A 20,000-nucleotide genomic window follows, 5' to 3' on the forward strand; every position below is an offset into this window, starting at 1 on the left:
GACATAGATAGTGATCTGGTGACTATAGAGGACATAGATAGTGTTCTGGTGACTATAGAGGACATAGATAGTGTTCTGGTGACTATAGAGGACATAGATAGTGTTCTGGTGACTATAGAGGACATAGATAGAGATCTGGTGACTATAGAGGACATAGATAGTGATCTGGTGACTATAGAGGACATAGATAGAGATCTGGTGACTATAGAGGACATAGATAGAGATCTGGTGACTATAGAGGACATAGATAGTGATCTGGTGACTATAGAGGACATAGATAGAGATCTGGTGACTATAGAGGACATAGATAGTGTTCTGGTGACTATAGAGGACATAGATAGTGTTCTGGTGACTATAGAGGACATAGATAGTGATCTGGTGACTATAGAGGACATAGATAGTGATCTGGTGACTATAGAGGACATAGATAGAGATCTGGTGACTATAGAGGACATAGATAGTGTTCTGGTGACTATAGAGGACATAGATAGTGTTCTGGTGACTATAGAGGACATAGATAGTGTTCTGGTGACTATAGAGGACATAGATAGTGATCTGGTGACTATAGAGGACATAGATAGTGATCTGGTGACTATAGAGGACATAGATAGTGTTCTGGTGACTATAGAGGACATAGATAGTGTTCTGGTGACTATAGAGGACATAGATAGTGTTCTGGTGACTATAGAGGACATAGATAGAGATCTGGTGACTATAGAGGACATAGATAGTGTTCTGGTGACTATAGAGGACATAGATAGTGTTCTGGTGACTATAGAGGACATAGATAGTGATCTGGTGACTATAGAGGACATAGATAGTGTTCTGGTGACTATAGAGGACATAGATAGAGATCTGGTGACTATAGAGGACATAGATAGTGATCTGGTGACTATAGAGGACATAGATAGTGTTCTGGTGACTATAGAGGACATAGATAGTGATCTGGTGACTATAGAGGACATAGATAGTGTTCTGGTGACTATAGAGGACATAGATAGTGATCTGGTGACTATAGAGGACATAGATAGTGTTCTGGTGACTATAGAGGACATAGATAGTGTTCTGGTGACTATAGAGGACATAGATAGTGATCTGGTGACTATAGAGGACATAGATAGTGATCTGGTGACTATAGAGGACATAGATAGTGATCTGGTGACTATAGAGGACATAGATAGAGATCTGGTGACTATAGAGGACATAGATAGAGATCTGGTGACTATAGAGGACATAGATAGTGTTCTGGTGACTATAGAGGACATAGATAGTGTTCTGGTGACTATAGAGGACATAGATAGTGATCTGGTGACTATAGAGGACATAGATAGTGTTCTGGTGACTATAGAGGACATAGATAGAGATCTGGTGACTATAGAGGACATAGATAGTGTTCTGGTGACTATAGAGGACATAGATAGTGTTCTGGTGACTATAGAGGACATAGATAGTGTTCTGGTGACTATAGAGGACATAGATAGTGTTCTGGTGACTATAGAGGACATAGATAGTGTTCTGGTGACTATAGAGGACATAGATAGTGTTCTGGTGACTATAGAGGACATAGATAGTGATCTGGTGACTATAGAGGACATAGATAGTGATCTGGTGACTATAGAGGACATAGATAGTGATCTGGTGACTATAGAGGACATAGATAGAGATCTGGTGACTATAGAGGACATAGATAGAGATCTGGTGACTATAGAGGACATAGATAGAGATCTGGTGACTATAGAGGACATAGATAGAGATCTGGTGACTATAGAGGACATAGATAGAGATCTGGTGACTATAGAGGACATAGATAGAGATCTGGTGACTATAGAGGACATAGATAGAGATCTGGTGACTATAGAGGACATAGATAGAGATCTGGTGACTATAGAGGACATAGATAGAGATCTGGTGACTATAGAGGACATAGATAGAGATCTGGTGACTATAGAGGACATAGATAGAGATCTGGTGACTATAGAGGACATAGATAGAGATCTGGTGACTATAGAGGACATAGATAGTGTTCTGGTGACTATAGAGGACATAGATAGTGATCTGGTGACTATAGAGGACATAGATAGTGTTCTGGTGACTATAGAGGACATAGATAGAGATCTGGTGACTATAGAGGACATAGATAGTGTTCTGGTGACTATAGAGGACATAGATAGAGATCTGGTGACTATAGAGGACATAGATAGTGATCTGGTGACTATAGAGGACATAGATAATGATCTGGTGACTATAGAGGACATAGATAGTGTTCTGGTGACTATAGAGGACATAGATAATGATCTGGTGACTATAGAGGACATAGATAGTGTTCTGGTGACTATAGAGGACATAGATAGAGATCTGGTGACTATAGAGGACATATATAGTGTTCTGGTGACTATAGAGGACATAGATAGAGATCTGGTGACTATAGAGGACATAGATAGAGATCTGGTGACTATAGAGGACATAGATAGAGATCTGGTGACTATAGAGGACATAGATAGCGATCTGGTGACTATAGAGGACATAGATAGAGATCTGGTCTAAACTAGTGACTATAGAGGACATAGATAGTGTTCTGGTGACTATAGAGGACATAGATAGTGATCTGGTGACTATAGAGGACATAGATAGTGATCTGGTGACTATAGAGGACATAGATAGAGATCTGGTCTAAACTAGTGACTATAGAGGACATAGATAGTGTTCTGGTGACTATAGAGGACATAGATAGTGTTCTGGTGACTATAGAGGACATAGATAGAGATCTGGTGACTATAGAGGACATATATAGTGTTCTGGTGACTATAGAGGACATAGATAGAGATCTGGTGACTATAGAGGACATAGATAGTGTTCTGGTGACTATAGAGGACATAGATAGTGTTCTGGTGACTATAGAGGACATAGATAGAGATCTGGTGACTATAGAGGACATAGATAGTGTTCTGGTGACTATAGAGGACATAGATAGTGTTCTGGTGACTATAGAGGACATAGATAGTGTTCTGGTGACTATAGAGGACATAGATAGTGTTCTGGTGAATATAGAGGACATAGTTAGTGATCTGGTGACTATAGAGGACATAGATAGTGTTCTGGTGACTATAGAGGACATAGTTAGTGATCTGGTGACTATAGAGGACATAGATAGAGATCTGGTCTAAACTAGTGACTATAGAGGACATAGATAGTGTTCTGGTGACTATAGAGGACATAGATAGAGATCTGGTGACTATAGAGGACATAGATAGTGTTCTGGTGACTATAGAGGACATAGATAGTGTTCTGGTGACTATAGAGGACATAGATAGAGATCTGGTCTAAACTAGTGACTATAGAGGACATAGTTAGTGATCTGGTGACTATAGAGGACATAGATAGTGTTCTGGTGACTATAGAGGACATAGATAGTGATCTGGTGACTATAGAGGACATAGTTAGTGATCTGGTCTAAACTAGTGACTATAGAGGACATAGATAGTGAACTGGTGACTATAGAGGACATAGATAGTGATCTGGTGACTATAGAGGACATAGATAGAGATCTGGTGACTATAGAGGACATAGATAGTGTTCTGGTGACTATAGAGGACATAGATAGTGTTCTGGTGACTATAGAGGACATAGTTAGTGATCTGGTCTAAACTAGTGACTATAGAGGACATAGATAGTGAACTGGTGACTATAGAGGACATAGTTAGTGATCTGGTCTAAACTAGTGACTATAGAGGACATAGATAGTGAACTGGTGACTATAGAGGACATAGTTAGTGATCTGGTCTAAACTAGTGACTATAGAGGACATAGATAGAGATCTGGTCAAATGTAAGGAATGGAGTAACATTTGGGACAGGAAGCCAGTTTATACAGGCAGCCTTATTATGCTCGTTTGCCAATAATAGTTTATTTTTATAAATATGCTGTCAGACCTGTCCTTGGCGAACACAGGCTCGTTGTCGTTAGCGTCTTCTACGTTGACGGTCAGGAGCCTCCAGTTGGAACGCTGAGGCAGACCCTGGTCGTAGATGGTCACGTTCAGGACGTAACGGTCGGACCGCTCGCGGTCCAGCGGCCGGAACACTGTCATCAGGCCCGTCTCCATGGCGATGTCGAAGCAGCTGTCCCTGTTGCCGTTGGAGATGGCGTACAGGATGTGACCGTTGAAGGCCGTGTCGTCATCTGTTGCCCTCACCTGGAATAAACAATAGAATAAATATTAACAATGTAAACAATAAACAAAAAGGTGGTTGAATATTGAATCAATCAATCCTTGTAAATGTGCTAAAATCCAAAGAAAAGCACCCAGAAATAACCTTCGGTGGTATACCGTACAGCTTATACCGTACACCTTATACCGTACAGCTTATACCGTACAGCTTATACCGTACAGTTTATACCGTACAGCTTATACCGTACAGTTTATACCGTACAGCTTATACCGTACAGCTTATACCGTACAGTTTATACCGTACAGCTTATACCGTACAGTTTATACCGTACAGCTTATACCGTACACCTTATACCGTACACCTTATACCGTACACCTTATACCGTACACCTTATACCGTACAGCTTATACCGTACACCTTATACCGTACAGCTTATACCGTACACCTTATACCGTACACCTTATACCGTACAGCTTATACCGTACAGCTTATACCGTACAGCTTATACCGTACAGTTTATACTTGAAAACAGACCAAAATACTGTCAAAACTATATATACACAGCTGAAGTCGGAAGTTTACATACACCTTAGCCAAATACCTTTAAACTCAGTTTCACAATTCCTGACATTTAATCCTAGTAAAAAATCCCTGTCTTGGGTCAGTTAGGATCACCACTTAATTTTAAGAATGTGAAAGGTCAGAATAATAGGAGAGAGAATGATTGATTTCTTTCCTGACATTCCCAGTGGGTCAAAAGTTTACATACACTCAATCAGTATTTGGTGACATTGCCTTTAAATTGTTTAACTTGGGTCAAATGTTTTGGGTAGCCTTCCATAAGCTTCCCACAATAAGTTGGGTGAATTTTGGCCCATTCCTCCTGACAGAGTTTAATGGTTGGGATGGTGTTCTTTGGCTTGCAAGCCTCCCCCTTTTTCCTCCAAACATAACAATGGTAATTATAGCCAAACAGTTCTATTTTTGTTTCATCAGACCAGAGGACATTTCTCCAAAAAGTACGATCTTAGTCCCCATGTGCAGTTGCAAACCGTAGTCTGTCATTTTTATGGAGGTTTAGGAGCAGTGGCTTCTTCCTTGCTGAGCGCCTTTCAGGTTATGTCGATATAGGACTCATTTTACTGTGGAGATGGTGGTTTCCTCCAGCATCGTCACAAGGTCCTTTGTTGTTGTTCTGGGATTGATTTGCACTTTCGCACCAAAGTACGTTCATCTCTAGGAGACAGAATGTGTCTCCTTCCTGAGAGGTATGATGGCTGCATGGACCCATGGTGTTTATACTAGCGTACTATTGTTTGTACAGATAAACGTGGTGCCTTCAGGCGTTTGGAAATTGCTCCCAAGGATGAACCAGACTTGTGGAGGTCCTACAATTATTTTTCTAAGGTCTTGGCTGATTTCTTTTGATTTTCCAATGATGTCAAGCGAAGAGGCACTGAGTTTGAAGGTAGGCCTTGAAATACATGCACAGGTAAGCCTCCAATTGACTCAAATGATGTCAATTAGCCTATCAGCAACTTCTAAAGCCATGAGATAATTTTCTGGCATTTTCCAAGCTGTTTAAAGGCACAGTCAACTTAGTGTAAACTTCTGACCCACTGGAATTGTGATGCAGTGAATTATAAGTGAAATAATCTGTCTGTTAACAATAGTTGGAAAAAGTACTTGTCTCACGCACAAAGTAGATGTCCTAACCGACTTGCCAAAACTATAGTTTGTTAACAAGAAATTTGTGGAGTTGTTGAAAAATGTTAGGTTGGAGGATGGAGATTTAATGACTCCAACCTAAGTGTATGTAAACTTCTGACTTCAACTGTAGGTAGCTCCTACCTATATATATATAACTTTATGAGCCGGACTGCCTGTCTTTTGCTAATGATTTATTTTCTGGTTTTAGACGCCCAATGGGCCTTTTTTCTTTTTCTGGCGCCCCCTTGTGTACTGAGCAAGGTAATACTGTAAATCCCGGGATGAGAGAAGGACGCTATGATGGACACCACCCAACCCTACTCTGGATACTTCCCAATACGTGTAACTCATTTTCCATGAACACTACATCACAACGTGGAATTCCACATCCCTCACCTGAAAGACACTCGCCCCCTTGGCCAGATCCTCCCTGACTACAATACTGGAGGGGAACGACTCAAACTGAGGCGTCAGTCTGTTGGCTGAGAACAGGTCTGTGTACCCCTCATCCACCCTGGGTCTCCGCAGCGCCGTAGCCTTCTGGAGGAAGAAGAAGACTTTACAGATCTAGTTTCTTTGCTCTGCTTTAATCCCAACAGAGGGGCTGGAACAGAGAGGCTGGAACAGAGAGGCTGGAACAGAGAGGCTGGAACAGAGAGACTGGAACAGAGAGGCTGGAACAGAGAGGCTGGAACAGAGGGGCTGGAACAGAGAGACTGGAACAGAGGGGCTGGAACAGAGAGACTGGAACAGAGAGGCTGGAACAGAGAGGCTGGAACAGAGGGGCTGGAACAGAGATACTGGAACAGAGGGGCTAGAACAGAGAGACTGGAACAGAGGGGCTGGAACAGAGAGACTGGAACAGAGGGGCTGGAACAGAGAGGCTGGAACAGAGGACCTGGAACAGAGGGGCTGGAACAGAGAGACTGGAACAGAGAGACTGGAACAGAGGGGCTGGAGCAGAGAGACTGGAACAGAGAGACTGGAACAGAGGGGCTGGAACAGAGAGACTGGAACAGAGAGACTGGAACAGAGAGACTGGAACAGAGAGACTGGAACAGAGGGACTGGAACAGAGGGGCTGGAACAGAGAGGCTGGAACAGTGTGAGCCCGATGTCGCTGTTTTGCTAACATTATAGCTTCCTCCACTGTCCCTGTCCGAACTAGGGATCATCTGCTTGCAAACACACATGACAATGTACCAACAACAGCTTGAGCTATACAAAATGATCTCCTTGGCGACATTTCAAACTAGCTGTGGTGTAAGTTTACGGCATGTTCTTAATTCCATTACAAATGCTGCGCCCAATGAGCAGTTTAGGGGTTAAGTGCCTTGCTGCACCTGAGAAGTGCACCTGAGAGTGCACCTGAGATACGGATATTGATAATGATATTGATGATGATATTGATGGCACCTGTAGTACCAGCTCTGCCAGGCTCTGGGCCACTCCTGTCTCTCTGCAGGTGACACTACGAGACGGCATCCCACCCCGGACCACCGTCACGTTGACGTAGGTCGGCTCCGAGAACAGCTCTCCGTCCGTCGCCTCCACCTTCAGAGGAATAATAATAGTAATAACAGTAATAATAATAATAGTAGTAATAATAATAATAATAGTAATAATAATAATAATAATAATAATAATAATAATAGTAATAATAATAGTAATAATAATAATAATAATAATAATAATAATAGTAATAATAGTAATAATAATAATAATAATAGTAATAATAATAATAATAATAATAATAGTAATAATAATAGTAATAATAGTAATAATAATAGTAATAATAATAATAATAGTAATAATAATAATAATAATAGTAATAATAGTAATAATAATAATAATAATAATAATAGTAATAATAATAATAATAATAGTAATAATAATAATAATAATAGTAATAATAATAGTAATAATAATAGTAATAATAATAATAATAATAATAATAATAGTAATAATAGTAATAATAGTAATAATAATAATAATAATAATAATAATAATAATAATAATAATAGTAATAATAATAATAATAATAATAATAGTAATAGTAATACAAATAATAAAATTAATAACAATATGAACAATAATAATAATATTAAAAATAACAATACAATTAATAATAATAATAACAATAATAATAACATTAACATTAATAGTAATAATAATACCGTTATTAATAATACTAACATTAATGTTAATAATATTACAATTAATAATAATAATAACATTAATATTAATAATAATAATATCATTAATAATAATAATAATTATGTGTACCAAATGGAACACTGTTATGTGTAGTGCACTATTATAAGGAGAGACATAGGAATTCATAGGGAGACACAGAGAGACACAGGGAGACACAGGGACACACAGAGAGACACAGGGAGACACAGGGAGACATAGGGAGACATAGGGAGGCATAGGGAGACACAGAGAGACACAGGGACACACAGGGAGACACAGAGAGACATAGGAATTCATAGGGAGACACAGAGAGACACAGGGAGACAGAGGGAGACATAGGGAGACACAGGGAGACATAGGAATTCATAGGGAGACACAGGGAGACACAGAGAGACATAGGGAGACATAGGGAGACACAGGGAGACACAGGGAGACACAGGGAGACACAGGGACACACAGGGAGACACAGGGAGACATAGGAATTCATAGGGAGACACAGAGAGACACAGGGAGACATAGGGACACACAGGGAGACATAGGAATTCATAGGGAGACACAGGGAGACATAGGGACACACAGGGAGACACAGAGAGACATAGGAATTCATAGGGAGACACAGAGAGACATAGGAATTCATAGGGACACACAGGGAGACACAGGAAGACATAGGAATTCATAGGGAGACACAGGGAGACATAGGGACACACAGGGAGACACAGGGAGACATAGGGACACACAGGGAGACATAGGAATTCATAGGGAGACACAGAGAGACACAGGGAGACATAGGGACGCACAGGGAGACATAGGGAGGCATAGGGAGGCAAAGGGAGACACAGGGAGACACAGGGAGACATAGGGAGACACAGGGAGACATAGGGAGACACAGGGAGACACAGGGAGACATAGTGAGACATAGGGAGACACAGGGAGACATAGGGACACACAGGGAGACATAGGGACACACAGGGAGACACACAGAGACACAGGGACACACAGGGAGACACAGGGAGACACAGGGAGACATACGGAGACACAGGGAGACATAGGGACACACAGGGAGACACAGGGAGACACAGGGAGACATAGGGAGACACAGGGAGACATAGGGACACACAGGGAGACATAGGGACACACAGGGAGACACAGGGAGACATAGGGAGATATAGGGAGACATAGGGATACACAGGGAGACATAGGGACACACAGGGAGACACAGGGAGACATAGGGACACACAGGGAGACACACGGAGACATAGGGATACACAGGGAGACATAGGGAGAGACAGGAAAACACAGGGAGACATAGGGAGACAAAGGGAGACACAGGGAGACATAGGGAGACACAGGAGACATAGGGACACACAGGGAGACACACGGAGACATAGGGATACACAGGGAGACATAGGGAGAGACAGGAAAACACAGGGAGACATAGGGAGACAAAGGGAGACACAGGGAGACAAAGGGAGACACAGGGAGACATAGGGAGACACAGGGAGACATAGGGAGACAAAGGGAGACACAGGGAGACACATGAAAACACAGGGAGACATAGGGAGACACAGGAGACATAGGGACACACAGGGAGACACACGGAGACATAGGGATACACAGGGAGACATAGGGAGAGACAGGAAAACACAGGGAGACACAGGGAGACATAGGGAGACAAAGGGATACACAGGGAGACATAAGGAAAACACAGGGAGACATAAGGAAAACACAGGGAGATGTATGTGTAGTGGTGTATGTGTAGTGGTGTATGTATAGTGGTATATGTATAGTGGTGTATGTGTTGTGGTGTACGTGTAGTGGTGTATATGTAGTGGTGTATATGTAGTGGTATATGTATAGTGGTATATGTATAGTGGTGTATGTGTTGTGGTGTACGTGTAGTGGTGTATGTGTAGTGGTGTATGTATAGTGGTATATGTATAGTGGTGTATGTGTTGTGGTGTATGTGTAGTGGTGTATGTGTAGTGGTGTGTATGTAGTGGTGTATGTATAGTGGTGTATGTGTTGTGGTGTATGTGTAGAGGTGTACGTGTAGTGGTGTACGTGTAGTGGTGTATGTATAGTGGTATATGTATAGTGGTGTATGTGTTGTGGTGTATGTGTAGTGGTGTATGTGTAGTGGTGTATGTATAGTGGTATATGTGTAGTGGTGTATGTATAGTGGTATATGTGTAGTGGTGTACGTGTAGTGGTGTATGTGTAGTGGTGTATGTGTAGTGGTGTATGTGTAGTGGTGTATGTATTGTTCTGTATGTGTGTTGTCCTTGTGGCATTAATAGTTTTGAGGTTGAAGACTGCAGTACACAGGGAAAATATTAGGGATACATAGGGGATACATAGGGCTGCATATGGGATACATAGGGGATACATAGGGGATACATAGGGGATACATAGGGATATATAGGGCTGCATAGGGGATACATAGGGATACATAGGGGATACATAGGGGATACATAGGGCTGCATAGGGGATACATAGGGATACATAGGGGATACATAGGGGATACATAGGGGATACATAGGGACTGCATAGGGGATACATAGGGGATACATAGGGCTGCATAGGGGATACATAGGGGATACATAGGGCTGCATAGGGGATACATAGGGATACATAGGGGATACATAGGGGATACATAGGGACTGCATAGGGGATACATAGGGACAACATAGGGGCTGCATAGGGGATACATAGGGAATAGATATGGGATACATAGGGGATACATAAGGACAACATAGGGGCTGCATAGGGGATACATAGGGACAACATAGGGGCTGCATAGGGGATACATCGGGGATACATAGGGAATAGATATGGGATACATAGGGGATACATAGGGGATACATAGGGAATAGATAGGGGATACATAGGGGATAGATATGGGATACATAGGGGATACATAGGGAATAGATAGGGGATACATAGGGACAACATAGGGGCTGCATAGGGGATACATAGGGGATACATAGGGAATAGATATGGGATACATAGGGGATACATAAGGACAACATAGGGGCTGCATAGGGGATACATAGGGGATACATAGGGGATTCATAGGGACAACATAGGGGCTGCATAGGGGATACATAGGGACTGCATAGGGGATACATAGGGAATAGATATGGGATACATAGGGGATACATAAGGACAACATAGGGGCTGCATAGGGGATACATAGGGGATACATAGGGACAACATAGGGGATACATAGGGGATACATAGGGACAACATAGGGGATGCATAGGGGATACATAGGGATACATAGGGAATAGATAGGGGATACATAGGGACAACATAGGGGCTGCATAGGGAATACATAGGGGATACATAGGGAATAGATATGGGATACATAGGGGATACATAAGGACAACATAGGGGCTGCATAGGGGATACATAGGGGATACATAGGGACAACATAGGGGCTGCATAGGGGATACATAGGGGATACATAGGGACAACATAGGGGCTGCATAGGGGATACATAGGGGATACATAGGGGATACATAGGGACAACATAGGGGCTGCATAGGGGATACATAGGGACAACATAGGGGTTGCATAGGGGATACATAGGGATTGTTTTATTTTTTATTGAACCTTTATTTAACTTGGCAAGCATAAGATATACATAGGAATACATAGGGTTACATAGGGCTGTATAGGGACTGAATATGGATACATAGGGCTACATAAGCTGCATAGGGATACATAGGGGATACATAGGGACAACATAGGGGCTGCATAGGGGATACATAGGGGATACATAGGGGATACATAAGGACAACATAGGGGCTGCATAGGGGATACATAGGGGATACATAAGGACAACATAGGGGCTGCATAGGGGATACATAGGGGATACATAAGGACAACATAGGGGCTGCATAGGGGATACATAGGGGATACATAGGGCATACATAGGGATACATAGGGGATACATAGGGGATACATAGGGGATACATAAGGACAACATAGGGGATACATAGGGATACATAGGGGCTGCATAGGGGATACATAGGGGATACATAGGGAATAGATAGGGGATACATAGGGGATACATAAGGACAACATAGGGGCTGCATAGGGGATACATAGGGACAACATAGGGGCTGCATAGGGGATACATAGGGGATACATAGTGATTTTTTTATTTTTTTATTGAACCTTCATTGAACTTGGCAAGCATAAGATATACATAGGAATACATAGGGCTACATAGGGGTGTATAGGGACTGAATAGGGATACATAGGGCTACATAAGCTGTATAGGGGTGCATATGGGATACATAGGGCAGCATAGGGAAGACCTGGGGGTACATAGGGATACCTTGAGGTTGAAGACAACTGTCTTGAGGTTAGCGGAGGCCAGGGACCTCCTCAAGGCCAGGGCACCGGAATCTGGGTTAAGGTTGAAGTAGTCCAGGTCATTACCTGACAGGATCCTGTACTTAACCAGCCCCAGGTCGTCTATGTCTGCAATACAATACAATACAGGTTGAGGAGCACAGGGTTACGCAGGGTTAAGCAGGTTGCCTAGTGGTTAGAGTGTAGAGGCGGCAGGTAGACCAGTGGTTAGATTGGAGGGGCGGCAGGTAGCCTAGTGGTTAGAGTGTAGAGGCGGCAGGTAGCCTAGTGGTTAGAGTGTAGAGGCGGCAGGTAGCCTAGTGGTTAGAGCGTTGGGCCAGTAACCGAAAGGTTGCTGGATTGAATCCCCCGAGCTGACAATTATTGCCATATTATGGCAAGAACAGCTCAAATAAGCAAAGAGAAACAACAGTCCATCATTACCTTAAGACATGAAGGTCAGTCAATGCGGAACATTTCAAGAACTTTGTAAGTTTCTTCAAGTGCAGTCGTAAAAACCATCAAGCTCTATGATGAAACTGGCTCTCATGAGGACCACCACAGGAATGGAAGACCCAGAGTTACCTCTGCTGCAGAGGATAAGTTCATTAGAGTTACCAGCCTCAGAAATTGCAGCCCAAATAAATGCTTCACAGAGTTCAAGTAACAGACACATCTTAATATCAACTGTTCAGAGGAGGCTGTGTGAATCAGGCCGTCATGTTCAAATTGATGCAAAGAAACCACTACTAAAGGACACCAATATGAAGAAGAGACTTGCTTGGGCCAAGAAACACAAGCAATGGACATTAGACTGGTGGAAATCTGTCCTTTGGTCTGATGAGTCCAAATTTGAGATTTTGGTTGCAACTGCCGTGTCTTTGTGAGACGCAGACTAGGTAAACGGATGATCTCCGCATGTGTGGTTCCCACCGTGAAGCATGGAGGAGGAGGTGTGATTTCTCTGTCAGACACAGAGTAGGTAAACGGATCATCTCCGCATGTGTGGTTCCCACCGTGAAGCATGGAGGAGGAGGTGTGATGTTGTGGGGAGGCTTTGCTGGTGACACTGTCAGTAATTTATTTAGAATTCAAGGCACACTTAACCAGTATGGCTACCACAGCTTCTGCAGCAATACGCCATCCCATCTGGTTTGGGTTTAGTGGGACTATCATTTGTTTTTCAACAGGACAATAACCCAAAACACACCTCCAGGTTGTGTAAGGGATATTTGACCAAGAAGGAGAGTGATGGAGTGCTGCATCAGATGACCTGGCCTCCATAATCACAAGACCTCAACCCAATTGAGATGGTTTGGGATGATTTGGACCGCAGAGTGAAGGAAAAGCAGCCAACAAGAGTTCAGCATATTATTTTTTATTTTTTTAAATGTAATGTATATTTAACTAGGCAAGTCGCTTAAGAACAAATTCTTATTTACAGTAACGGCCTAGGAACAGTGGGTTAACTGCCTTGTTCAGGGGCAGAACGACAGATTTGTACCTTGTCAGCTCAGGGATTCGACCTAGCAGCCATTTATTTAACTAGGCAAGTCACTTAAGAACAAATTCTTATTTACAGTAACGGACTACCCCGGCCAACCCCTAACCCGCGTGGGAACTCATCCAAGCAAGACTGTTGGAAAATCATTCCAGTTGAAGCTGGTTGAGAGAATACCAAGAGTGTGCAAAGCTGTCATCAAAGCAAAGGGTGGCTACTTTGAAGAATCTCAAATATAAAATATATTTTGATTTGTTTAACCCTTTTTTGGTTACTACATGACTCCATATGTGTTATTTCATAGTTTTGATGTCTTCACTATTATTCTACAATGCAGAAAAAATGAAAAAATAAGGAAAATATTTTGAATGAGTAGGTGTGCCTAAACTTTTGCCTGGTAATGTATATATATATTTAGAGTGCATCGGGAAAGTATTCAGACCCCTCCAATCCTTCCACATGTTGTTACGTTACAGCCTTATTCTAGCCTTATTCTAGCATTATTCTAGCATTATTCTAGCCTTATTCTAGCCTTATTCTAGCATTATTCTAGCCTTATTCTAGCCTTATTCTAGCCTTATTCTAGCCTTATTCTAGCATTATTCTAGCCTTATTCTAGCCTTATTCTAGCATTATTCTAGCATTATTCTAGCCTTATTCTAGCCTTATTCTAGCCTTATTCTAGCATTATTCTAGCCTTATTCTAGCATTATTCTAGCATTATTCTAGCATTATTCTAGCATTATTCTAGCCTTATTCTAGCATTATTCTAGCCTTATTCTAGCATTATTCTAGCCTTATTCTAGCATTATTCTAGCCTTATTCTAGCCTTATTCTAGCCTTATTCTAGCATTATTCTAGCATTATTCTAGCCTTATTCTAGCATTATTCTAGCCTTATTCTAGCCTTATTCTAGCATTATTCTAGCATTATTCTAGCCTTATTCTAGCCTTATTCTAGCCTTATTCTAGCATTATTCTAGCATTATTCTAGCCTTATTCTAGCATTATTCTAGCCTTATTCTAGCCTTATTCTAGCCTTATTCTAGCATTATTCTAGCATTATTCTAGCCTTATTCTAGCCTTATTCTAGCCTTATTCTAGCATTATTCTAGCCTTATTCTAGCATTATTCTAGCCTTATTCTAGCATTATTCTAGCCTTATTCTAGCCTTATTCTAGCCTTATTCTAGCCTTATTCTAGCCTTATTCTAGCCTTATTCTAGCATTATTCTAGCCTTATTCTAGCATTATTCTAGCCTTATTCTAGCATTATTCTAGCCTTATTCTAGCCTTATTCTAGCCTTATTCTAGCCTTATTCTAGCATTCTAGCCTTATTCTAGCCTTATTCTAGCATTATTCTAGCCTTATTCTAGCCTTATTCTAGCCTTATTCTAGCATTATTCTAGCATTATTCTAGCCTTATTCTAGCATTATTCTAGCATTATTCTAGCCTTATTCTAGCATTATTCTAGCATTATTCTAGCCTTATTCTAGCATTATTCTAGCCTTATTCTAGCATTATTCTAGCCTTATTCTAGCATTATTCTAGCATTATTCTAGCCTTATTCTAGCCTTATTCTAGCATTATTCTAGCATTATTCTAGCCTTATTCTAGCCTTATTCTAGCCTTATTCTAGCATTATTCTAGCCTTATTCTAGCATTATTCTAGCATTATTCTAGCATTATTCTAGCCTTATTCTAGCATTATTCTAGCCTTATTCTAGCATTATTCTAGCCTTATTCTAGCATTATTCTAGCCTTATTCTAGCCTTATTCTAGCCTTATTCTAGCATTATTCTAGCATTATTCTAGCCTTATTCTAGCATTATTCTAGCCTTATTCTAGCCTTATTCTAGCATTATTCTAGCATTATTCTAGCCTTATTCTAGCCTTATTCTAGCCTTATTCTAGCATTATTCTAGCATTATTCTAGCCTTATTCTAGCATTATTCTAGCCTTATTCTAGCCTTATTCTAGCCTTATTCTAGCATTATTCTAGCATTATTCTAGCCTTATTCTAGCCTTATTCTAGCCTTATTCTAGCATTATTCTAGCCTTATTCTAGCATTATTCTAGCCTTATTCTAGCATTATTCTAGCATTATTCTAGCCTTATTCTAGCATTATTCTAGCCTTATTCTAGCCTTATTCTAGCCTTATTCTAGCCTTATTCTAGCATTATTCTAGCCTTATTCTAGCATTATTCTAGCCTTATTCTAGCCTTATTCTAGCCTTATTCTAGCCTTATTCTAGCATTATTCTAGCCTTATTCTAGCCTTATTCTAGCATTATTCTAGCCTTATTCTAGCCTTATTCTAGCCTTATTCTAGCATTATTCTAGCATTATTCTAGCCTTATTCTAGCATTATTCTAGCATTATTCTAGCCTTATTCTAGCATTATTCTAGCATTATTCTAGCCTTATTCTAGCATTATTCTAGCCTTATTCTAGCATTATTCTAGCCTTATTCTAGCATTATTCTAGCATTATTCTAGCCTTATTCTAGCCTTATTCTAGCCTTATTCTAGCCTTATTCTAGCCTTATTCTAGCATTATTCTAGCCTTATTCTAGCATTATTCTAGCCTTATTCTAGCCTTATTCTAGCCTTATTCTAGCCTTATTCTAGCATTATTCTAGCCTTATTCTAGCATGTATTAAATAAATACAAATCTCCATCAATCTACACACAATACCCCAATAGTGACAAAGCTAAAACATTTTTTTTTATATATTTGCAAATGTATTAAAAATAATAAACAGAAGAACCGTATTCACATAAGTAGTCAGACCCTTTAGTATTCAGACCCTTTAGTAGTCAGACCCTTTAGTAGTCAGACCCTTTAGTATTCAGACCCTTTAGTAGTCAGACCCTTTAGTAGTCAGACCCTTTAGTATTCAGACCCTTTAGTATTCAGACCCTTTAGTAGTCAGACCCTTTAGTAGTCAGACCCTTTAGTAGTCAGACCCTTTAGTATTCAGACCCTTTAGTATTCAGACCCTTTAGTAGTCAGACCCTTTAGTATTCAGACCCTTTAGTATTCAGACCCTTTAGTAGTCAGACCCTTTAGTAGTCAGACCCTTTAGTAGTCAGACCCTTTAGTATTCAGACCCTTTAGTAGTCAGACCCTTTAGTATTCAGACCCTTTAGTAGTCAGACCCTTTAGTAGTCAGACCCTTTAGTATTCAGACCCTTTAGTATTCAGACCCTTTAGTAGTCAGACCCTTTAGTAGTCAGACCCTTTAGTATTCAGACCCTTTAGTAGTCAGACCCTTTAGTATTCAGACCCTTTAGTAGTCAGACCCTTTAGTAGTCAGACCCTTTAGTATTCAGACCCTTTAGTAGTCAGACCCTTTAGTAGTCAGACCCTTTAGTATTCAGACCCTTTAGTATTCAGACCCTTTAGTATTCAGAGTATTCAGACCCTTTAGTATTCAGACCCTTTAGTATTCAGACCCTTTAGTAGTCAGACCCTTTAGTATTCAGACCCTTTAGTATTCAGACCCTTTAGTAGTCAGACCCTTTAGTATTCAGACCCTTTAGTATTCAGACCCTTTAGTAGTCAGACCCTTTAGTAGTCAGACCCTTTAGTAGTCAGACCCTTTAGTATTCAGACCCTTTAGTAGTCAGACCCTTTAGTATTCAGACCCTTTAGTAGTCAGACCCTTTAGTATTCAGACCCTTTAGTAGTCAGACCCTTTAGTAGTCAGACCCTTTAGTATTCAGACCCTTTAGTATTCAGACCCTTTAGTATTCAGACCCTTTAGTATTCAGACCCTTTAGTAGTCAGACCCTTTAGTATTCAGACCCTTTAGTAGTCAGACCCTTTAGTATTCAGACCCTTTAGTAGTCAGACCCTTTAGTATTCAGACCCTTTAGTAGTCAGACCCTTTAGTATTCAGACCCTTTAGTAGTCAGACCCTTTAGTAGTCAGACCCTTTAGTATTCAGAACCTTTAGTAGTCAGACCCTTTAGTATTCAGACCCTTTAGTAGTCAGACCCTTTAGTATTCAGACCCTTTAGTAGTCAGACCCTTTAGTATTCAGACCCTTTAGTAGTCAGACCCTTTAGTATTCAGACCCTTTGCTACTGTAAGTATTCAGACCCTTTGCTACTGTAAGTATTCAGACCCTTTGCTATGAGACTCGTAATTGAGCTCAGGTGCATCCTGTTTCCATTGATCATCCTTGAGATGTTTCAACAACTTGATTGGAGTCCACCTGTGGTGAATTCAATTGATTGGACATGATTTGGAAAGGCACACACCTTTGACAGTGCATGTCAGATTAAAAACCAAGTCATGATGGAGAAGGATTGTATTGAGGCACAGATCTGGGGAAGAGTGCCAAAACATTTCTGCAGCATTGAAGGTCCCCAAGAACACAATGGCCTCCATCATTCTTAAATGGAAGAAGTTTGAACGACCAAGACTCTTCCTAAAGTCCATCCGGCCAAACTGACCAATCGGGGGAGAAGAGCCTTGATCAGGCAGGTGACCAAGAACCCGATGGTCACTCTGACAGAGCTCCAAAGTTCCTCTGTTGAGATGGGAGAGCCTTCTAGAAGGATAACCATCTCTGCAGCACTCCACCAATCAGACCTTTATGGTAGAGAGGCCAGACGGAAGCCACTCCTCAGTAAAAGACACATGACAACCCACTTGGAGTTTGCCAAAAGGCACCTAAAGACTCTCAGACCATGAGAAACATTATTCTCTGGTCTGATATAACCTTAGATTGGACTCTTTGGCCTGAATGCCAAGCGTCACGTCTGTAGGAAACCAGGCTCCGCATTTCACCATGCCAATACCATACCTACGGTGATGCATGGTGATGGCAGCATCATGCTGTGGGGATGTTTTTCAGCGGCAGGGACTGGGAGACTAGTCAGGATCGAGGCAAAGATGAACAGAGCAAAGAGATCCTTGCTGAAAACCTGCTCCAGAGCGCTCAGGGCCTTCCGACTTGGGCAAAGGTTCACCTCCCAACAGGACAATGACCCTAAGCACACAGCCAAGACAACGCAGGAGTGACTTCGGGACTCTTAAGTCTCTGAATGTCCTCGAGTGGCCCAACCAGAGCCTGGACTTGAACCCGATCGAACATCTCTGGACAGACCTGAAAAAAGCTATGCAGCGAAGCTCCCCATCCAACCTGACAGTTTGAGAGAATCTGCAGAGAAGAATGGGAGAAACTCCCCAAATACAGGTGTGCCAAGCTTGTAGCATCATATCCAACAAGACTCAAGGCTGTAATCGCTGCCAAAGATGCTTCAACAAAGTACTGAGGAAAGGGTCTGAAAACTTATGTAAATGTAATATTTCAGTTTTATTTTTTAAATAAATTGGCAACGATTTCTAAAAACCTGTTTTCGCTTTGTCATTATGAGGTATTGCGTGTAGAGTGATGAGGGGGAAAAACTATTTAATCAATTTTAAAATGAGGCTGCAACGTAACAAAATGTGGGGTAAGTCAAGGGGTCTGAATACTTTACGAATGCACTGTTTATACAAATTATCCAATGGGATTATGATCAAGTGCTGGTAAAAACCTACTATTTATACCATTATACTATATTTATACCATTATAATATATTTATACTATTATACTATATTTATACCATTATACTATATTTATACTATTATACTATATTTATACCATTATACTATATTTATACTATTATACTATATTTATACTATTATACTATATTTATACCATTATACTATATTTATACTATTATACTATATTTATACTATTATACTATATTTATACCATTATACTATATTCATACCATTATACTATATTTAAACTATTATACTATATTCATACCATTATACTATATTTATACTATTATACTATATTCATACCATTATACTATATTTATACTATTATACTATATTTATACCATTTTACTATATTTATACTATTGTACTATATTTATACTATATTTATACTATTATACTATATTTATACTATTATACTATTATACTATATTTATACTATATTTATACTATTATACTATATTTATACTATTATACTATATTTATACTATTATACTATAT

The 20,000-nt window shown here is 40.5% G+C and overlaps 1 protein-coding gene across 1 annotated transcript in view; it reads right to left on the minus strand.

Annotated features, from left to right (window-relative positions):
- Nucleotides 1-20,000, minus strand: part of LOC135562556 (protocadherin Fat 3) — a gene marked incomplete at its 5' end in the record, with an annotated part of 349,011 nt that overhangs the window by 314,541 nt on the left and 14,470 nt on the right. The window contains 4 exon segments of the mRNA XM_065005063.1: nt 3,930-4,192; nt 6,276-6,419; nt 7,295-7,432; nt 12,420-12,565. Of these exon segments, the coding sequence (XP_064861135.1) occupies nt 3,930-4,192; nt 6,276-6,419; nt 7,295-7,432; nt 12,420-12,565 (691 nt within the window).

This window comes from Oncorhynchus nerka, linkage group LG19 (assembly GCF_034236695.1).
Source record: "Oncorhynchus nerka isolate Pitt River linkage group LG19, Oner_Uvic_2.0, whole genome shotgun sequence".
Classification (NCBI taxonomy): domain Eukaryota; kingdom Metazoa; phylum Chordata; class Actinopteri; order Salmoniformes; family Salmonidae; genus Oncorhynchus; species Oncorhynchus nerka.